Source organism: Trachemys scripta, chromosome 3 (assembly GCF_013100865.1).
Source record: "Trachemys scripta elegans isolate TJP31775 chromosome 3, CAS_Tse_1.0, whole genome shotgun sequence".
NCBI lineage: Eukaryota > Metazoa > Chordata > Testudines > Emydidae > Trachemys > Trachemys scripta.
This window is the reverse complement of record NC_048300.1, coordinates 75712896-75733644: the sequence shown is the minus strand read 5'-3', so window position 1 is coordinate 75733644 and position 20749 is coordinate 75712896. Positions and strand designations below refer to the sequence as shown.

At 44.1% G+C, this 20749-nt stretch overlaps 1 protein-coding gene across 1 annotated transcript in view; it reads right to left on the bottom strand.

Annotated features, from left to right (window-relative positions):
- The window catches only part of PCNX2 (pecanex 2), a 232827-nt gene that overhangs the window by 72549 nt on the left and 139529 nt on the right, over positions 1–20749 (bottom strand). The window contains exons 22-23 of the mRNA XM_034765099.1: positions 14015–14123; positions 7794–7923 (exon numbers count right to left, since the gene is read on the bottom strand). Of these exons, the coding sequence (XP_034620990.1) occupies positions 7794–7923; positions 14015–14123 (239 nt within the window). The remainder of the gene's footprint in view (positions 1–7793; positions 7924–14014; positions 14124–20749) is intronic.

The window sequence follows — 20749 nt, the reverse complement described above, 5'->3', positions numbered from 1 at the left end:
GACAGAGTGTGAGCATTGCCGCTCTGCCTGGGTGAACCATGGAGCAGCCACGCCGTGAGGTGGAGTGATTGCAGGTCGGGGTGACGCAGCCGACCGTGGTCCTGAGATATGAGATCCGGACATAATGGAAGCGGGATCGGTGTCTGAACCGAGAGTTCCAACAGTGTGGTGTACCAATGTTGTCTCGGCCACGCTGGAGCGACCAGAATTATCTGTGCCTGGTCTCTGCGCAATTTGAGCAGTACCTTGTGGACCAGAGGAAACGGAGGGAAGGCATAAAACAGGTGGTCTTTCCAGGGAAGGAGAAACGCATCCGAGAGGGAGCCCGGAGCTCGACCTTGTAGGGAGCAGAACATGTGGCACTTCCTGTTGTCTCGGGATGCAAACAGGTCTATCTGGGGAAACCCCCACTTCTGGAAGACGGAATGTATGATGTCCGGACGGATAGACCACTCGTGCGTTTGGAAGGACCTGCTGAGTCGGTCCGCTAGAGTGTTCTGGACTCCAGGGAGGAACGATGCCGTGAGATGGATCGAGTGGGCGATACAGAAGTCCCACAGGCGAATGGCCTCTTGGCATAGAATTGACGAACGTGCTCCTCCTTGCTTGTTGATGTAAAACATGGCCGTGGTGTTGTCGATGAGAACCAACACACAGCGGCCACGTAGGAGATTGAGGAATGCCTGGCACGCCAGGCGTACCGCCATCAGTTCCCGAACATTGATGTGCAGGGCTAACTGGGATGCAGTCCACAGGCCCTGGGTATGGTGTTCGTTGAGATGGGCGCCCCAACCCAGAGATGACGCGTCTGTGACCAGGTGCAGAGAGGGTTGTGGGGCGTGAAATGGCATCCCCTCGCAGACCACATTGTGATCTAGCCACCAGGTGAGGGAGGCCAGGATCGAGTTCGGGACCGTGACCACCAAGTTCAGGCTGTCCCGATGTGGACGGTATATTGATGACACCCAGGTTTGAAGCGGGCGAAGCCGAAGTCTGGCATGCCTGGTTACGTACGTGCAGGAAGCCATGTGACCCAGCAGGGTAAGGCACGACCTCACCGTGGTAGTTGGGAAGGCCTTGAGCCCTTGAATGAGGTTCGTGATGGTGCCAAAGCGGTTGTCTGGCAGGATGGCTTGTGCACGTCTGGAGTCTAGAACTGCGCCGATGAATTCTATTCTCTGGGTAGGTTCTAGAGTGGATTTGTCCTTGTTGAGTAGGATGCCCAACTCGTTGAATGTGTGCACTATTCTGTGGACGTGAGCTTGAACTTGCTCCTTGGTACGACCGTGCACCAGCCAGTCGTCTAGGTACGGGAACACCTGTACCCCTTGCCGACGAAGGTACGCTGCCACGACAGCCATACATTTCGTGAACACTCTTGGGGCCGAGGATAGGCCGAAGGGAAGGACAGCAAATTGGTAGTGCACCGTGTTTACCACGAATCGCAGGAAGCGTCTGTGAGGCGGGTAAATTGCAACGTGAAAGTATGCGTCTTTCATGTCGAGGGCGGCGAACCAGTCTCCAGGATCGAGGGAAGGGATGATGGCCCCCAAAGAGACCATGCGGAACTTCAACTTTACTACGAATTTGTTGAGTCCGCGCAAGTCCAAGATGGGCCGCAGACCTCCTTTGGACTTGGGTATCAGGAAGTAACGGGAATAAAATCCCCTGCCCCTTAACTCTATCGGAACCTCCTCTATGGCCCCCATGGCAAGGAGCGTAGAAACCTCCTGTATAAGAAGTTGCTCGTGAGAAGGGTCCCTGAAGAGGGACGGGGAAGGGGGGTGGGAGGGGGGGATAGAAGAAAACTGGATAGCGTATCCCCTCTCCACCGTGCGGAGGACCCAACGGTCCGAAGTTATAAGGGACCAAGCACGGTGGAAGTGGGAGAGGCGATCCCGAAAGGAGGGAGCTGGATCCTGGGGGATGACTGGGGCGCCGTCCTCGACCGCACCTTCAAAAGTTCTGTCTAGGACCTGAAGGTGGTCTTGGTGGCCCTTGGTTCTGACCGGGTTGAGGGCCAGCCCATCTTCTCCTACCACCTCGCCCTCGCCTTCTGGCAGGGTCCTGTCTCTGGCGAGGTGGAGGGGGGTAAAAACGTTGAGGCTGGGGCCTAAATGGTCTGCGCTGGGGACCCGCAACATGCATCCCCAAGGAGCGCATGATTGTCCTGGAGTCTTTGAGGCTCTGCAATCGAGAGTCCGTCTTCTCCGAGAACAGCCCCTGTCCTTCAAAGGGCAAATCCTGTAGGGTCTGCTGTAATTCAGGGGGCAAACCCGAGACTTGGAGCCAGGAGGTCCTGCGCATAGCGATACCTGTGGCCAGGGTCCTTGCGGCCGAGTCCGCTATATCCAGGGAGGCCTGTAAGGAGGTCCGAGCCACCTTCTTACCCTCCTCGACCATGGCTCCAAACTCTTCCCTGGACTCTTGGGGAATCAACTCCTTAAACTTCCCCATAGAGTTCCAGGAGTTGAAATTGTAGCGGCTCAGTAGCGCCTGTTGATTCGCCGCTCTAAGTTGTAGCCCTCCGGCTGAGTAAACCTTACGGCCGAACAGATCAAGCCGCTTAGCCTCTTTTGATTTTGGCGCTGCAGCCTGCTGGCCGTGGCGCTCTCGTGCATTCACTGATTCCACCACTAGTGAACACGGTTGGGGGTGTGTGTACAAGTACCCATAGTCCTTAGATGGGACAAAGTATTTCCTTTCCACCCCTCTCGCTGTGGGTGGAATGGAGGCAGGAGTCTGCCATATCGTATTCGCGTTCGTTTGGATCGTGCGGATCAAGGGTAACGCCACCCTCGATGGGGCATCCGATCCAAGGATATTCACGATCGGGTCGTGCACCTCCACTATCTCCTCCGTCTGCAGGTCCATGTTACGGGCCATCCTGCGGAGGAGATCCTGGTGAGCCCGAAGATCTATCGGAGGGGGACCCGTGCATGAAGTGCCCGCCACTGCCTCATCCGGAGAGGAGGAGGAGGACGCCTCCGGCGGTAGTGGATCCAAGGGGGGGGCCCGGTCCCCCTGGTCTTGGGTCGGAGCGTCACCTGTACTTGGGTCCACGGTGTCGGGTGGTGTGGACACAGAAGCCTCTACGCCTCCAGGCGGAGGCCGAGAGATGGTGGATTCTGGGGCCCTTCTGGCCGAGTGACCCGAGCGAGAGGTCGATGGTAGTGAAGCCCCTTGCTCCTGGTGGTACGCCCACGGGGTCCAAAACGACCAGTGAGATGGTCCATGAGGGTGGTCCTCTGCCCTCTCCTGCCAATGGCCCAAGTCTCGTTCCTCGGCCTGTCCCTGAGGGGGGTATGCCGATCTCGACAGGTCCTCCGATGAGCGAGATGCCGATCTTGACGGCCATGGCGGTGCCGCGCAAGATGAAACGATCCCCGTGGTCTGCGGTGCCGCACGGTGCCGGTCCGGAGATGATCTATCTCTGTGCGGTGCCGGCGATCGGTGCCGGGACCGCGACCGGTGCCGATGACCTCGTCGGTGCCGGGAGTCGGATCTGGACCTCGACGAGGACCTAGAGTATGCCCGGTGCCGGGATCGGCCCCTCGGCGTCGAGCGTCGAGCGTGGCGGTGCCGAGAACTACGTCTCGACGTTGACCGGTGCCGACGATCATATCGGTGCCGAGATGTAGAGCGGTGCCGCGAAGAAGATCTTGACCGCGAGTACGACCGGCGCCGAGGCGATATTCGGTGCCGGGACTGCGAGCGGCGTGGGGACCTGCTTCGGGACCTGGATCGGCGCCGAGGTTCCAGCCCTTGTGATGGAGGGCGCATCAAGGCAGGTTTCCCTCTTGACTGTACCGGGCGAGTCAGCGGTGCAGTCGGTGCCGGTGGTTGAGGCGGTGCCGGCTCCGTGAGAGCTATCAAGTCTCTCGCCGCCTCGAAGGTCTCCGGAGTCGACGGGAGACACTGTATCACCGCCGGCCTCGGTGGAGACGCTATTTGTACCGGACTCGACGGCCTCGGCGCCGGAGTCGACGGTGCTGGAGGCGCCTGTTTCCGTTGCTCCACCGGCGGACGCGGCTCTACCCCCGGCACTGGGGGAGCCGGCGCCTTCGGCACGGACGTCCCCGTCTTATGGGCTTTTTTATGCCCTGGGGATAATGACCGGCGCCGCGGCACTTGCTGTGTTTGCGGTGCCGACGAGGTCCGGTGCCGGGGAGGCTTGTCTGACGCCACTCGCGTGGTTGTCATAGCCGGTGCCGCCGGGGCACTGCGCACCGAAGTGCTAGGCGTCGGAGTCTGGCCCGTGGAAGGAGTGTCCGGGCTAAGTGCCGCCTCCATTAGGAGTTGCCTGAGCCGAAAGTCCCGCTCCTTTTTGGTTCTTGGTTTGAAGGCCTTACAGATCTTGCATTTGTCTGTTTGGTGGGACTCTCCCAGGCACTTCAAACAGGAGTCGTGCGGGTCGCTCGTTGGCATAGGCTTAGCGCAGGAGGCGCACTGCTTGAAGCCGGGAGCGTTGGGCATGAGCCCGGGCCCGCGGCCGGGGAAGAAAGGGGGAGACGACCCCCTTAACCCCTTAAACTATAATAACAACTATAACAAGTTTAAACTATTGAACTATAAACACTATAACTACAACTATAACTATAACTCTGAATGACTAAGTATGCTAGGGAGAGTGGAGATCAGCTATGCCGCGCTCCACAGGTCCAACGACCGTCAGGGGCGGTAAGAAGGAACTGAGGGGGCGCCGGGTCGGCTGGGGTATATATTCAGCGCCATGAAGGCGCCACTCTAGGGGGCTCCACAGCCGATCCGCCGGTGTTGCTAGGGTAAAATCTTCCGACGATCGTGCACGCGGCGCGCACACACCTAATGGAATGGATATGAGCAAGCACTCGAAGAAGAACTTCTAAATTCAAACTCGCACTCTGCTTAGAAAAGATCTACTATTCATGAAAACAATAAAAGATTGACGTGAAAGTGAAGAAAAGTAGAATCAGAACCAGAAGTGCTAATGACAAAATGAATATAGATGCATGTAAGGTGATTATATATAAGTTTTACAGGCTACCACATGTTCAGGCAAATGTTTATTTCACTTGGATGGCTATCAGAATCTTCTGCAAGACTGCTTTTTCATGTCCATATTAAAGAAAGGTGAAAAGGAAGCAAGGAACCATACCACATTTTCTAGTGCGTAACAAATTTGGCAAAAGAATATGGTCTTCAAAACATGAACAACTTTAAGAAGAAAGACAAAATCTTTAAAAAATTCTGAATGACAAACTTTGAGAAAGGTAGGGACCGATCCCAGGAGGCATAAACTGTCACAGTTCCATTGACTTCAGTGGAACTATGAGAATATACACCAGCTAAGGATCTGACCCTTTGAATACATAGCATTAGTATATGCTACACGTGGGGTGAATTAGTAAGCAAAGGAAGAACTACAGAAGGGCACTAAAAAAATGCAGGATGCTTAAAAGAAAATATGTACTGCCATATGTGTGCCATTTGTGTAATGAGTAAAAATGACTTCATAGAGTATTGCTTTAGTCCATGAGTATTCCCAATGATTTCAGTTGGAATACTTATGGAGTAAGGTACTACTCAATGCAAGCAAAAGTGGCAGCATAGGTCTGAAAATTACTTAGGAAGACAGAGCCATTTGCTTGGGAATATAAAATGTCACTGAACAAGGATAGGCAAAACACAAACACAAGGAGTAAGGGGGAAAATGAACTAGGGAGGCAAAAGTAATAACTAAGATGAAAACGGAAATTAATGACAAACAGAAACAAGTGTTTTAAATACATGAGAAAGAAAGTACTAGGCAAGCACTCAGTCCAATTATCAAAGGGTTAGACTGAAAATTTAATGACAGATGTTAATGTTGCTCAAAGCCAATCTTCCCCCCTCCTCTCCCCAGTTTTCATAAAGAACCTAAAGTTTCAAAACTAGAATATATTTATTGATTATTTATTTTGAATAAGAGAGAAAGGGCACTGGAATTAAATATTAAAAGGTCTACCCCAAGATTTTCAAATTGGGGAGCCAAATGTTAGGTGCCTAAATAAGTGGCTTGATTTTCAGAGATGACGAGCAGCTGCAGCTCCCATTGATTTTAAGGGGAGCTGGTAGGTGCTCAGTCTCTTTCACAATCAGTCTAATTATTCAGGCACCTAAACATGGATTTAGGTGCCTAACATCAGGCATCCAAGTCTAAACATTTTGGCCTTAACTCCTTTTGATGAAAAAAATCAAACTAAACCAAACCAAAACCACCCACTTCCACCTAGGAATAACTTGAAGATATCTTGATCTCTGACCGTGAGGACTGGCACGATGTGCCCCATGCATTCATGACTTCCATGTTTGATTCTGTAACTCATCTCTAGGAAAGAAGCCACATGCCCTCAAAAAACTCCAGCTGACATAAAATACAGCAGTCCTTCTGTTTAGCAACACAGGACCCCATGAACTGATCGCCTCAGTTCTCCACTCCATGCACTTGCACTCTAGCTACCTGAGAGGTTCTCTCTCCTTCCACTTCTATGACCTCACATAAAAGCTACATTCCATTAGATTCTAGAGCAATTAAACTAAGGGATGCTTGTGAGAGCAGGAGACAGAACTTTCACAAGAGCTGGACCCCCTCCCCTCCACAAAAGATAACAAAAAACCTAATAATTTGTGGAAATAAATACAAACCCTGTTTATTTGACTTCATAATATTCTTCATTTATTCATTTCTTCATGCCCATGCATTCATACCCATCCACTCACTCCCACAAACCAAAACCAACCTAACAGAAAAATCTACAGACTAATCACACTACTTCTCCTACAGGCTGGAAAGCAAGAAAAAGAGATAGTTATTTCTATATTTAAATACTTGGGAGCAGGGCCGGCTCCAGGCACCAGCTTCTCAAGCAGGTGCTTGGGGCAGCCGCTCCGGAGAGGGGTGGCACGTCCAGGTATTCGGCGGAGTGAAGGACCTCCCGCCAAATTGCTGCCGATCGCGGCTTTTTTTTTTTTTTTTGGCTGCTTGGGGCGGCCCTGCTTGGGAGGTGCTCAGAGATCATACTGATGTGAGGCCATGTATGTGCAGCAGACGCACAAAGTGTGTTTCACTTCTTGTTGGTCTGGCCAACTCCTATTTTGGCTTACATTCTTCACTGCCTGTCCTAAACTACTGTGTTCAACAGCTGCAATATTTCACTCCAAAGCTGGCTGCATATAAAAGTGGATGAAAAAACTATATATAGTCTGTAAACTGCTTTGAGATCCTACTAGACAAAAAGGCACTAAAATAAAATGTACAGAGTCATTATTAAATAATTTCTATGTTCTTAAGTTCATTTTCTTGTCCAACTAGAAGACAGAAAACTACAGTCAAAAACAACCAAACATTATATCAATATCTATGAAAGATTACCTGTTAAAAATCATTGCATCAGACTCATCAGTTTGCCCATTCACATTTAGTGCTGAGAGCGCCCCACCATCTGCAAACTGGTAAAAATTTGCTAACACTAGCTACTAAAAAAATAAAGGACACTTATGATTTCCATAGCTTTGTTGCTGTCTGTCTGTACAATAAATGTGATATGACATATTGTATGTAAGAGACTGATAATTATTTAAGTACATTTTAATAAATAACTGAGAAAGTACAAAATATTAATACAGTAGGACCAAGACCTGTAACAAAAAGGTTATTCTCATACCCTAGAGCAACATGTAGAATTATCTTTTAAAAACAAAAACGGCAGAAATGAAACTAGTAAGCACAAAACATTCCAAATAACAGGTGTACAAAACTTTAATGGTCTTACTTGTAGTTTTTCTCCCAGAACTTGACAGGTCTGGCATATGATGTGATAAAAATGACACTACCAAGAAATGGACTCAGTGGTGTAGAAAAGATCGAAGTGGCCAGAGTTTGAAAAAAAAGCATAGCAGAGTCTGAAAAGTTCAAGTTAAGGTAACATGAATTATTTCATCACACTTTTAAATCGTTCTTCAGACAGCTCCTAAGCTATTTTATTTTTATCATTTTTTCCAAGGTCGGGGGGGAAGCTCTGAAGTCATACACAACAGGACTAATTATTAAGATGAGGACAGTAGCTGTTCAAACTTAAATCGTTCTAATAATGAGGGCCACATGTTTAGGTGAACAAGTTGCAGGGCAGAATGGCTGGCAGCAAAGCCACCTCTCTTAGATTTCTGCCAGAGTTTCCCTGTTCCGGGGGTGGAGGTGGGGAGGTTCTCTACCAGCCTTCTCCAGCTGCTTTAATGCCATGTATATAACTGCCTTTGTGAACCAGAGGATCTGGCACAAAGATCTCTTATCCTTAATCACTTTGAGTGAAATCCTGAGCCCACTGAAGTCAATGGGAGTTTTGCAACTGGTATCAATGGGTCAAGCATTTAACCATGTTTTTCCCACCCCCAAGAGCATGGATATATCATCAAAACTGCTGGTTTGAAATGAGTCTTTCCAACAAGTGGAACTCACCCTAGCTTTCATCAGATATTTATGATCACATACTGATTGCCTAGTAAAAATCTTCTACATACACCTCTACCCCACTATAACGCGACCCGACATGGGTTCGCCTATAGCACGGTAGCAGCGGGGCTCCGACGGCGCTTTAAAGGGGCTCCGGCTGCTGCGGGGAGCCCTGGGCCCTTTAAATCACCGCTGGAGTCCTGCCGCCCCTATCCCAGTGCCTCGGCAGCGGGGCTCTGCCGGCGATTTAAAGGGCCTGGGGCTCCCGCAGCAGCCGGAGCCCAGAGCTCTTTAAATCACCACCGGAGCCCTGCCGCCGCTACTCCAATATAACAGGGTTTCAGCTATAACGCAGTAGGGATTTTTCGCTCCCCACGACCGCCTTATAGCGGGGTAGAGGTGTATCATATTCATTGAACTGTCCACAAAGTGGGAAGAAGAGTGCAGGGGAAGTAACATAGGTAAACATCCTGGTGCATGCATGTATTCATGGTTTACTACTTTAAAAATGATTATATTATACATTCTAGATGCGTTGAAAATGAGTCTAGGAAACACAATGAAGAGGTGGATAAATATATAAAGAAAGATGTAACAGCAGCGTGATTTAAAAGACTTGGGAACAAATTCTCATTTTAGTTACACCAGGCCCTTGAATTTCTGGAGAGAACACTACATGCAGCCTGTTGGCATGACAGATTCAATTATCCTGTTTTACATCTTAGGCCTGGTCCCACCTAAGCCCCCACTTCGGACTAAGGTATGCAAATTCAGCTACGTTAATAACGTAGCTGAATTCGAAGTACCTTAGTCCGAACTTACCGCGGGTCCAGACGCGGCAGGGAGGCTCCCCCATCGATGCCGCGTACTCCTCTCGCCGAGCTGGAGTACCGGCGTCGACGGCGAGCACTTCCGGGATCGATCCGGGATCGATTTATCGCGTCTTAACCAGATGCGATAAATAGATCTCAGAACATCGATTGCCTGCCGCCGGACCCTCCGGTAAGTGAAGACGTACCCTTACTTGGGAAAAAAAGTATTTTATAAAGAATCGTACAGCTGCTGGGCAAGTATCAAAGTACTAGGATTATACCACCAATGGTGCCTCTCTGAAACCAGAATTAAGGTCCAATCACTCAAGAGCAATAGTCTTTTGATTCAGCCTATTCTAATAATGTCCAGTATATAGATTCTACAATCTTTGAGAAACTAAAGCTCAATTTGTAATGCATATTTTATTTTAAAACTGAAAAATATTCACATTGCAGTTTTCCCACTAAAAGTCTATTAGCCAAGCTTTGGAAGCAATATGCAGCATTTACGAACAAATATTTAGCAAGAGCGATCATTGAAAATCCTTAAACTTATTAAAAGAGAGTGATCTGGAATGGTGTCTGAGTGCATTAGTGAGTTTGCAAACTGAGCTGCCCTAAGAGGCTAAAAGTTCGAAAACCATCAGAGAGAACATACAGAAGGGCAAAAGTTTGTCAGCAAACTTCAGTTGTCATATTACACTGGAATCATAACCCATACTGGTTCTGAAAGAGAAAGAATTATTTGCAAGTGTCAAATAAGGTAAGTGATCAGAGGAGCTGAAAAGATGGGAGGAAAACAAGGAGCACAGATAATGACAGTTTTCTAAAGACTGCGTCAAAGTAATTAACATAAAAACAGTCAACATGATGATCTAGGACTTTTGGGATTTCACTGTGAAATGTTTACATTAAATGTACAGCTCAAACAATAGCAACCGTTGGGTTCTCTTCAAACCAAATGACATAATTATTATTATATGTCACTTGGAAGACAATTCTCATTTGACTTTTGGAAAGTGGTTTTAATTCAGAGTGTCACATACATAAACAGATCATAAGAGCAGGTAACAGGACCATGCCCTCTTTCTTTAAATTTTGGGATCTTCTGATAATATTTGTATCCTACATGCTCTACGTTTTCCAAATTTCAGGACAGGGAATTTGTATTGTTGCACATACTTCAGCTATTGTAAAGTGTCATGAATATTAATGGAACATGATAAATAATTTTCTAATTAAGGTCATTTCTAAATATTTCTTACCTCACTTTGATGTGTAGCGTGGGTAATTATTTTTGTCTGTGATCAGATACTTTTAACTCAGAGCAACTGACGTATTTTTATTAGGTTCTCTTATGTTTGGTAGCAATGCACTGATTATGTTCAAGTATTATTATGATACTATGGTATTATAGTACTTTTATTACCCTGAATTTAAAAGCTTACTTTCCCATATTATGTTTCAGTTAATTTTCCCTGTGCACCATCTTCTTTATGACTGCTGTATGAGCAGAATTCATCCCTTGGCAGAAGGCACACACAAGACCCTCTATGCTACGGAACATCCATAATATGCCCACAGGGGGCAAAGATGGACAAAACAGATTAATGACAGGTTTCAGAGTAGCAGCCGTGTTAGTCTGTATGCGCAAAAAGAAGAACAGGAGTACTTGTGGCACCTTAGAGACTAACAAATTTATTAGAGCATAAGCTTTAAGTGGGCTGTAGTCCACGAAAGCTTATGCTCTAATAAAACAGATTAAATTACCTATACCTATCTCATAGAACTGGAAGGGACCCCGAAGGGTCATCGAGTCCAGCCCCCTGCCTTCACTAGCAGGACCAAATACTGATTTTTGCCCCAGATCCCTAAGTGGCCCCCTCAAGGACTGAACTCACAACCCTGGGTTTAGCAAGCCAACACAAATTCCCACAAAAACCTGCGTGTTTTCTTTTAGGGCAGCATGGAAGAGAAGACTCAAACTGGCTAAGGGAGAGGGCAACTGGATCCGAGTTTTGCCAGAACCAGTAGTTGTGAAATCTTACAGAGTGGTCATGGAGCGGTTATTATAAATAGGTTTTCATCTCCATGCATATATTGAAGGCTGGAATAGAGACTGCTGAGGTGTTGCACTACAGCCCATGATATGTTGGGCTTTGGTTAGATTCCATCTCTTCCAACCCATACACACAACCTGAGTCTTAAAGGCTTCCTTCTGAGATCAGCGCTGGAGTCACAGGTCTCTGGGTGACAGCAATTGGAAAAAGGAGATGGGGCAGATGGGTGCTTTTGGCTTCCTTCTCTGATATCAGTGCAGGCAAGGCCGGCTCCAGGCACCAGCTTAACAAGCAGGTGCTTGGGGCAGCCAAGGGAGAGGGGCAGCACCTGCGGCAATTCAGGGGGCGGCAGGTCCCTCGCTCTCTCTAGGAGCGAAGGACTTGTTGCTGAACTGCTGCCGCCGATCACGGCTTTTTTTTTTCCCCAATTGCTGCCGCCGATCGTGGCTTTTTTTTTTTTTTTTTTTTAATGCTTGGGGCGGCAGAAATGCTGGAGCCGGCCCTGAGTGCAGGAATCACAAGGCAGCAGTGGTGGCACATCTGAAACTGTAATCTGAAATACTAATAATTCTGCTCTTGATCCCACAGCCTTTTTATTTACATAAAGCTCCCATGGACTTCTAATTATATTAATGTCAATAATGAGGTTGGAATTTATGGAGTACAGTCATATTCTCTAGTTTTATGTACAAAGGAAACTAAAACCATTTTAGGCTCTTAAGTCACTTAGATGCTTTTGAAAATTTTACCCTACATTCATTAGTAACCGTTTGCGGGGTTGGCCCTGCTCTATGGCTCTCATACTCCCAACAAATTCACTAAGACTTCCAAAAACAATTTGTTCACTTGTAGTTGTTGTATAAATTATATACATAATAAAAGCAGTGAGATGATTGCATTATCTTCACAGGTAATGTTGTTACAATGGTTCATAGCATGGGAGGAAAAGTATTTACTATATTAAGTTATGTGGAAAAGGTTCCACAATGCAAATAAAAATGTTAAGAAAGCACTTTTAATAGGATGATGGAAATAAGTGTCACTACTGGTCTTCTCGTTTTAAGGGTCAGGACATAGAAAATGGGCAAGTTTCAAAATGATTACTGTATACCACAAACCTGTATACCTTTGAAAACCAAATCCTGCTTACATCAAGTATACAACAAATCCTATTGGTCCTTAGTGTGTTCATTTGAATGCCTCTTTACATATACATGCAAGAACATTAAAATAAATGCATGTTATGTTTGGTTTACTGTGTGATCTCTCACTGGGTTTTTTCTGTTTTTTTTTTAAATGAAAGATATTATGTTAATGTAACATTACCATTGGGAATTTACCTGAACATAATGTAGTCAATTCCAAGTTATGGTTCCCAGATCAACCATACTGTAATTTGGCTCTTTTGTGCATATGTAGCATTTTTGCATTATTTTTAATGGGGATGATGCATAAAAGTGAATAGAAAATTCCATGCTTATATACAAAAGGACAGAGTTATTGTTGCTGTGGGAACAGTAACTTTTTCATGTGAATTCTTAACCATAACATTACATTAAGATACTGTTTTGCATTTAACAAGGATATCGTTAACTTAAATAATAGATACCCAGTCTAAATGTACTTCAACAATAACTACATAAATCAACTAAATCCTATTCAGTAACTGCCTTAGTTTTGAAAAAAATCCTACTTAGGGATTTTATTAACATTAAAGTTACTGTCACTACAAAATAATTGCATTTGAAGAGAAATCTTGTTAAAGTATAATCTTCAGTTTTGAAATGTTCTGCTAAATAACTTTAAATAAACTATTTAATTGCAATTCCTAGATAAAAATAGGGACTCAAATTAATACAGAATGTGGATTTTGATGATAGTTCTTGCTACGCCTACTGCTTCAAAATTGGTTGGAGCCAGCTTTACTTTTACTATTAACTTTTGTTAATAATGTGTTTTTGGAATCTTTCCTTTTGAGGGCTATTGTAAGTATGTTTCCAGCTATCCTACGACATTTCATGTCAGAACCAAAAGTGGAAAATTTTAAAAGGAGGAAACTTCCCAACCCTCTCAATGGAAAATTAGTATAAAAAGAAAATCAAAGTCAGACTACAATTAAGCTGGGAAAAATTTAGAAGGATGCAACAGGGAAAAACCAGATGAAGCAAATCCCTGCATTCAGGCATTAGCCAGGGCTAGCTGTTAAAAGGATGCTCAGCACCCCACAAGAACAGCATTCTAAAGAAGACAGTCTACCTAAGATGGAGGAATTGTACTGAGAATACTTTTTCTACACAAGACACGCTAAATTTTATGCTGGGATGAGAGAGAACATTATAAGAAAAGAGAATTAGCTGAATATGAATGGGGAAGGAGGAAATAGCGTTAAACATCCTGGTCCAAATTCTGCTCAATTCCCCAGTTGCAATTCTTAATGCAGTCAATAGCTGAATCCAAATAACAGAGAAAAAGTGGGTCCCCTCTGTCTAAAAAGACATAATTAGAAGTAACATGGTATCCCAGAATCAGTGTAAAATATTTTCAGTTTTTTATTAAATGTAATTAATTATTACATGTTACTCTCTTTGTTCAAACCCTGTACATACGTGAACAGTGAAACTGGGAGTAAACAAAAAAAAACAAAAAACAAACAAAAAATCTGTAAAGGATATGAGGTATTGAGAAGAGCTGAGCGAACACGTGAAATGAAGATCCCCACGCAATCTGCCAGGGAGCAATGTATGTCATAACAAACTGTAATTTTTGCAGTAGATCCCACAGCTGAAAACAAGAGAAAGAAAAAAATATGACATTTACAGGTATCAAGGTAATTTCAACAGTAAAATTTTAAAATTCTAAATCCTTTACAACTGTGCATTGTCCGGTAACTGTACTGGAATGAATGAAATTCAGTTTCTATTGTGCTACTTTGTTCACTCATATTAAGGTCCTGGTTCAGGACGATGCTAAGGCATGTATTTAACTTTAAGTATGATTAGTCTCATTAACTTCTCAAGTGTTTAAATTTAGATACATGCTTAAGTACCTAGCTGAACTGGGGCCTAAGTGATTTTCTTTTAAAAGCATTTGTGCTCAAAGAGGGAGTAAAATTGTACCGTTATGTGCTAACTTGGTTATCTTGCTAACTTGTACTATTATCCATTAACTTCTATGATATTCTTTTAGCACCACCAGGGAAAATTGAAGAATAGGCACATAGACAGCTGAAGAATAGGCATGTTTCTGCTAGCAGAGATTCCCTTATTAAATTGGGACCTCTTGGATCTAAGCTATATGCAGCCTAATCATCGTAAATTCTCTGAGATTTGTCTCTATCAATTTCCTTTCAGGTCTTCAGCTGTTCTGGTCAGAGAAACAAAAACCACATTCTATTAAATAATACTTCTTAAGAAGTTCTAACATATTCATTTATAAAGCCAGAGCAAACTATGTTGTTCTTTTTACTGTGCATGACAATATGGTAGAAAAGGTTAGAGATAACTATGTTGGGAATAACAGTGAATCTGTAACAGGTGTTCAGTAGAGGAAAGTGGAACGCTTCATACAATGCACCACACGGCCAGGACAGGATGGCAAAGAACATGGGTTTTGACTTTTGTAAAATGTACATGGCTAGCTCCCTACTCAAGAACAACACATGTCTATTTCCTGAAGTGGTGAATTTTTACCCCCAGCTCCTTCTGCAAAGGCCTGGAGCAGAAAGTTTGTGCTGACTAGGCTGGGTCATCAACAGACTCCTATTGCAGTGTTGTCACCTGACAAATTATGACAAGCTTTGGCCTTCAACCAGGGTTGGTATGAAGCTCGCATGCACTGTACAAGAAAATGAAACAGGAGTGTACGCAACGCTTCATAACATTGTAGCAACACATCCTGAACAAGCATTTTGTACCTACTACTTATTTTGACTGGTGAAATGAAAAATACAGGACATTTTAGGCCTCCCAATAAAAGCCTGAAGGACACAGAGGCTATGACTTCACTGCAGAGCTAATTCAAGTTATCTACACATGAGTTACTTCTCTTGAGTTAGCCTAGCTCAAGTGAGAGCATTCACCCTGCGAAATAATACTTCATCTGCTGTGTCCACGCTGGCGCTGCACTCATTTATGTGCGGCACTAAGACTTGTGGAGGCATATCCCATTGTTTCTTGCTGCTGCAGCAAGCTGAACCACTCTAATGCATTCTTTTTCAATGAGGAAGTGGAAGAACTTGTTTTTCCTTTGCGGGCACACAGGCGGAACTGTCGGAATGCAATGGAGGACTAGTGGCACTCAAGTGGAGTTACCCTGCATCCACACTTCAGGGTGATTGTGTTAGCAGCTGATGAGTTGTCTAAACTGAGCTATAGCCTATTCCCCCTGACAGGCCAGTCAACTCAAGATAAAAGCAACACCCCATGCTTTTTGTGTGTGTGTGTGGTGGGGGATGGGACTCAAAGTAGCAGCAACACTCAAACTATTTTTGCTATAAAGACAAGTCCAGACATCATTTGAAAAACCAGGACAGACCTGGTAAAATCAGGTTGTATGGTCTCTCTAAAACAAACTTTCATTACCCTCCCCCAGACTTATGTTGTGGGGTTTGTTAGTTTGTTTGTTTTGGTACATTAGAAATTCAGGCCTTGTCTACCTTGTTTCCTCTGTAAGACACTACTACACTTTGGAGGGACAAATCAAATACACAACTACAAAATGGGGAATAATGGGTTAGGCGGTAATATTAACAAAAAGGAGCTGCGTGTTGTGGTGAATCAGAAATTGAATATGACTCAAAAATATGATGCAGTTGCTAAAAAGGCTAATATCATTCTAGGAGTTCACAACAAGAGTGTCACATATAAGACCTGGGAAGTAACCATCCCACTCTATTTGCCATCAGTGAGTCCTCAGATGGAGTGTGTCCAATTCTGGGTGCCACACTTTAGGAAAGATGTGGCAAAATCGGAGAGAGTCCAACTGAGAGCAACAAAAGTGACAAAGGATTTAGAAAACCTGACCTATAAGGAAAGGTTAAAAAAATTGGCATGTTTAGCCTTGAGAAAAGAAGACAGAGGGACCTGATGACAGTCTTCAAATATATTAAAGATTATATAAAAAGGACAGGGACCAATTATTCTCCATGTCCACTGAAGGTAGGACAAGAAGTAATGGGCTTAATCTGCAGCAATCTCTAGAACAGGCTTCTAAGGCAGGTTGTGGACTCTCCATTGTGACAAATACAGCAATTTCCTGCAATAATTTTGGAAAAACTTGTTGAATTAAGTTTAAATAGCTTTGGAGTCTATTGTATTATAAATAGAAAGTTTATGAATTATAGTTACTTTTTAGATGTAGCTTCTCCAGGGCATGGAGATGTGGGGCCAGTGTAAACCCTGGGAAGCACTATGAGTTTCAAAGAACTACTTTAAACAATGTGTCAGACAAGAAGGAACTTTCAGGACAAAACAAAATAAAGTGGGTTTCTTGAGAAATACCTGGTGGTGGTGTGGGGAATACAAATTCCCACCTCCGGACCCAATCTTTTGATGCTACACCCTGAAGAGAGAACCACTGGCTGGATGATTATTTATTCACAGTATCTGCAGATCAAAGACCCAGACTGTACAAAAGGAAGGGTAACCCATGCATAGGTGTTCTTGTTTTGAGCAAAAGCTGTTATGAACTTCTGACTACAGAAAAACTCCTTGGTGGGGTTTGAAGGAATGAATCCCGCCAGAGCCCTTGTTGGAGTTGGGGGTGATCTCTGGTAAGCCTATTAGCATGTGTATAAATTCTTTTATAGTTTTTAATATGTTTTCTTTATAACACTTTCACCTTAAGAATAAATGTGCTTGCTTAGAAAGGGCCGTGTGATAGCTTATAACTATGGGTAATTATGTTGTTCATGGCCTTCAAAGAGCAGGGAAAGCACAGACACTGGCTTGGTTAGGCCACCTGGCTTGTTGGGGAACTCACAGTGTAGGCAGGGAACTATGCAGTCTGGAAAAATCCCGGTCAGGAGGGAATGAGACGTGGGTCTCCACCCAAGAGAGGTGACGGCTGAGGAGCTGGAAGCCTAGAGTAGATGCCCTTGCTGAACCACAAGGGGGAAATACAGGTGCAGTAGCCCTGAACTGTATCACCCATTTCTGGAGGACAGATTGGACAAACACCTGTCAGGGATCATTTAGGTTTACTTGGTCCTACCTCATTGCAGGGGGCTAAAGGTCTCTTCCAGTCCTACATTTGTATGATTTTATGACTTTGACTGGAGGACTATGGCATTAAGTATGGCATGGAAGTGAAACCTGATTGAGAGTAGAGCAGACTTTTATTCAGGCTGTTTAATCCTCTGGGTTTTTTGTTTGTTTGTTTAACATCTATATATCTGAAATGCTTGACTGAACAGCTCGGGGGGATGGGGGGGGGGAAATCTATCTTTTCTTAAAAGCTAACAACTCAAATTTGAGACCTTCAAAAACTCAAAGTGAAACTATGGTAAAAAACACAAAGGTCTGCCTATTTCATACTGAAAAATCACAAACCCACAAATCAGCCCAAATGCACTCAAAATGCAGTCAACATTCACCAAATGGTTCTCAAATGTCAGCAAACATAGTTCGAGTTTTGGGTTGTAATAAAACCTAAACTAGGGGGAGCCTTTTCTGGTTTTGTGTTTCATTCGTTTTATGAATCACTAATATCTACACTGTTTTCCAAAATAGAAGGGACTCAGTAGGTCTTGGCTCTCTGCTGCCTGTCACCCACAACCTCCACTGCTACTTCTGACAGAAGGAGAAAGGATGCTCTCTCCATCCAGCCAGTTCATAAACTCAATGCCCTCTTCCTACAGAAGAGGAGGACAAATCAAAAAGAGCTGCTCTCCCCACTGGCCATTTCCTGAACTTTCTGCTATTTGCCATCACACAACTAATGATTCTTAGAGATGGATGGTGGAGTGTGTTACCAATTTCAAAAAAATTACACGTAAAAAGGGAAATTCTAGTGAGTTTTCTTATTCTGCAGAACCCCTTAATGATGATGTGGCCTCTAGCACTTTTCATAATGTGACAATATTTGCCAGAGGAGTTGTCACCTTCATTCATTAAGCAACCACAATATAAAGAATCAGGAGCTAAAGAGTTTCCTTTGCTAGATCAACCTGAACAGGTTTTATTCATCACTTGTTTCACCTAAATCAGAAATTATACTGAATACATTCTTCTATGCCTAGCTTGAGAACTAAAAGGATTCACACAGTAATATTATTTTTGCTCCAGAAAGATACTGAAAAATTTGCCTCTCCAAACACAATCCTCAACCACACAAGCAATATCATTGACTTCTACTGGTAACACTCATATATCAATCTTTAAATAAAGATAAGGTGCTGCCAATTTAAAAGAAAAGGTTAAAATATTTGTAAATGACCAGAAATATATAAACTTATACTTACTAAAGCTTTCCTTTTACTTTGGCTGGGAAAGATGGTAATTAACTTGCTCTTGATATGTTTACGGTAATATTAGATCACAAGAATGAAGTCTCCTATCTGTTGTGAAAATTTAAAAAAAAAAATCCTATGCTGAATTTTTGCCAATAACACTGGTCTACAATTTTTGAGAAGTCGTCTGCTTCAGAGAGAAAATGTGCTATTTATTATGTATTTTGATGCGCTGAATTCAAATATGACACTTAAAACAACTGATTGGCTACTGTTTCTAAGATATTTAAGTTTTTACATTTTATGTCTATGTATAGTGTGTAGATAGTAGAGTTTTAATCATAAATTGGAAACCTAGGTCTTTTCATGTGTTTATGGTTGCTTTACATGATGATATTTCACCTGTCCTGTTTATGTAACACTTTAAAAATCAGCAAAAGGGTTATATAAATAAAATTTATTATGAAACAAAAGGCAAAAAACTATTCTGTACATAGTTTAGTCCTATTCAGTGTCTACTCGGCGCTTCTTGGCTTGTCTCTTGTATTCATTAAATGGAATCTCTTGTCACTGTCCAGCAATAGTCTGCAAGCATTGACGGGCTCCAATTGCCCTGATAACGTTTCTCAATTGTTGCAATGTCCTGGTGAAATCGCTCGCCGTGCTCGTCGCTCACTGCTCTGCAGTTTGGTGGAAAACAAATCTAGATGAGAGTGCAAAAAATGTATCTTTAGTGACATGTTGCAACCAAGGCTTTTATATGCCTTGAGGAGGTTTTCCACCAACAACCTGTAGTTGTCTGCCTTGTTGTTTATTTATTTATTTATTGCCACTAACCGGAAGGCTTTCCATGCTGCCTTTTCCTTGCCATGCAATGCATCATCTCGAAGAAGTTCACAAATCTGAGGACCAACAAAGACACCTTCCTTTATCTTAGCTTCACTTAACCTTGGAAATTTTCCATGGAGGTACTTGAAAGCTGCTTGTGTTTTGTCAATGGCCGTGAAAAGGTTCTTCATCAGACCCAGCTTGATGTGTAAAATCTTCCTTGATTCAACAAGTGGTGGATGCTGAACACTTTTCCTCCCAGGCTCCAATGACTGTCAGAGTGGCCAATCTTTCTTGATGTAGTGGGAATCTCTTGTACGACTATCCCATTTGCAGAGAAAACAGCAGTACTTTGTGTATCCAGTCTGCAGACCAAGCAAGAGAGCAACAACCTTCAAATCGCCACAAAGCTGCCACTGATGTTGGTCATAGTTTATGCACCTCAAAAGTTGTTTCATGTTGTCATAGGTTTCCTTCATATGGACTGCATGACCAACTGGAATTGATGGCAAAACATTGCCATTATGCAGTAAAACAGCTTTAAGACTCGTCTTCGATGAATCAATGAACCGTCTCCATTCATCTGGATCGTGAACGATGTTGAGGGCTGCCATCACACCATCGATGTTGTTGCACTATACAAGATCGCCTTCCAGGAAGAAGAATGGGACAAGATCCTTTTGACCGTCACGGAACATGGAAATCCTACCATCACCTGCCAGGAGATTCCACTGCTGTAGTCTGGAGCCCAACAGCTCTGCCTTACTCTTGGGTAGTTCCAAATCCCTGACAAGGTCATTCAGTTCACCTTGTGTTATGAGGTGTGGTTCAGAAGAGGAGGATGGGAGAAAATGTGGGTCCTGTGACATTGATGGTTCAGGACCAGAAGTTTCATCCTCTTCCTCTTCCTCGTCTGACTCAAGTGAGAATGATTCTGGTGCGTCAGGAACCGGCAGTCCTTCTCCGTGGGGTACTGGGCGTATAGCTGATGGAATGTTTGGATAATGCACAGTCCACTTTTTCTTCTTTGACACACCTTTCCCAACTGGAGGCACCATGCAGAAGTAACAATTGCTGGTATGATCTGTTGGCTCTCTCCAAATCATTGGCACTGCAAAAGGCATAGATTTCC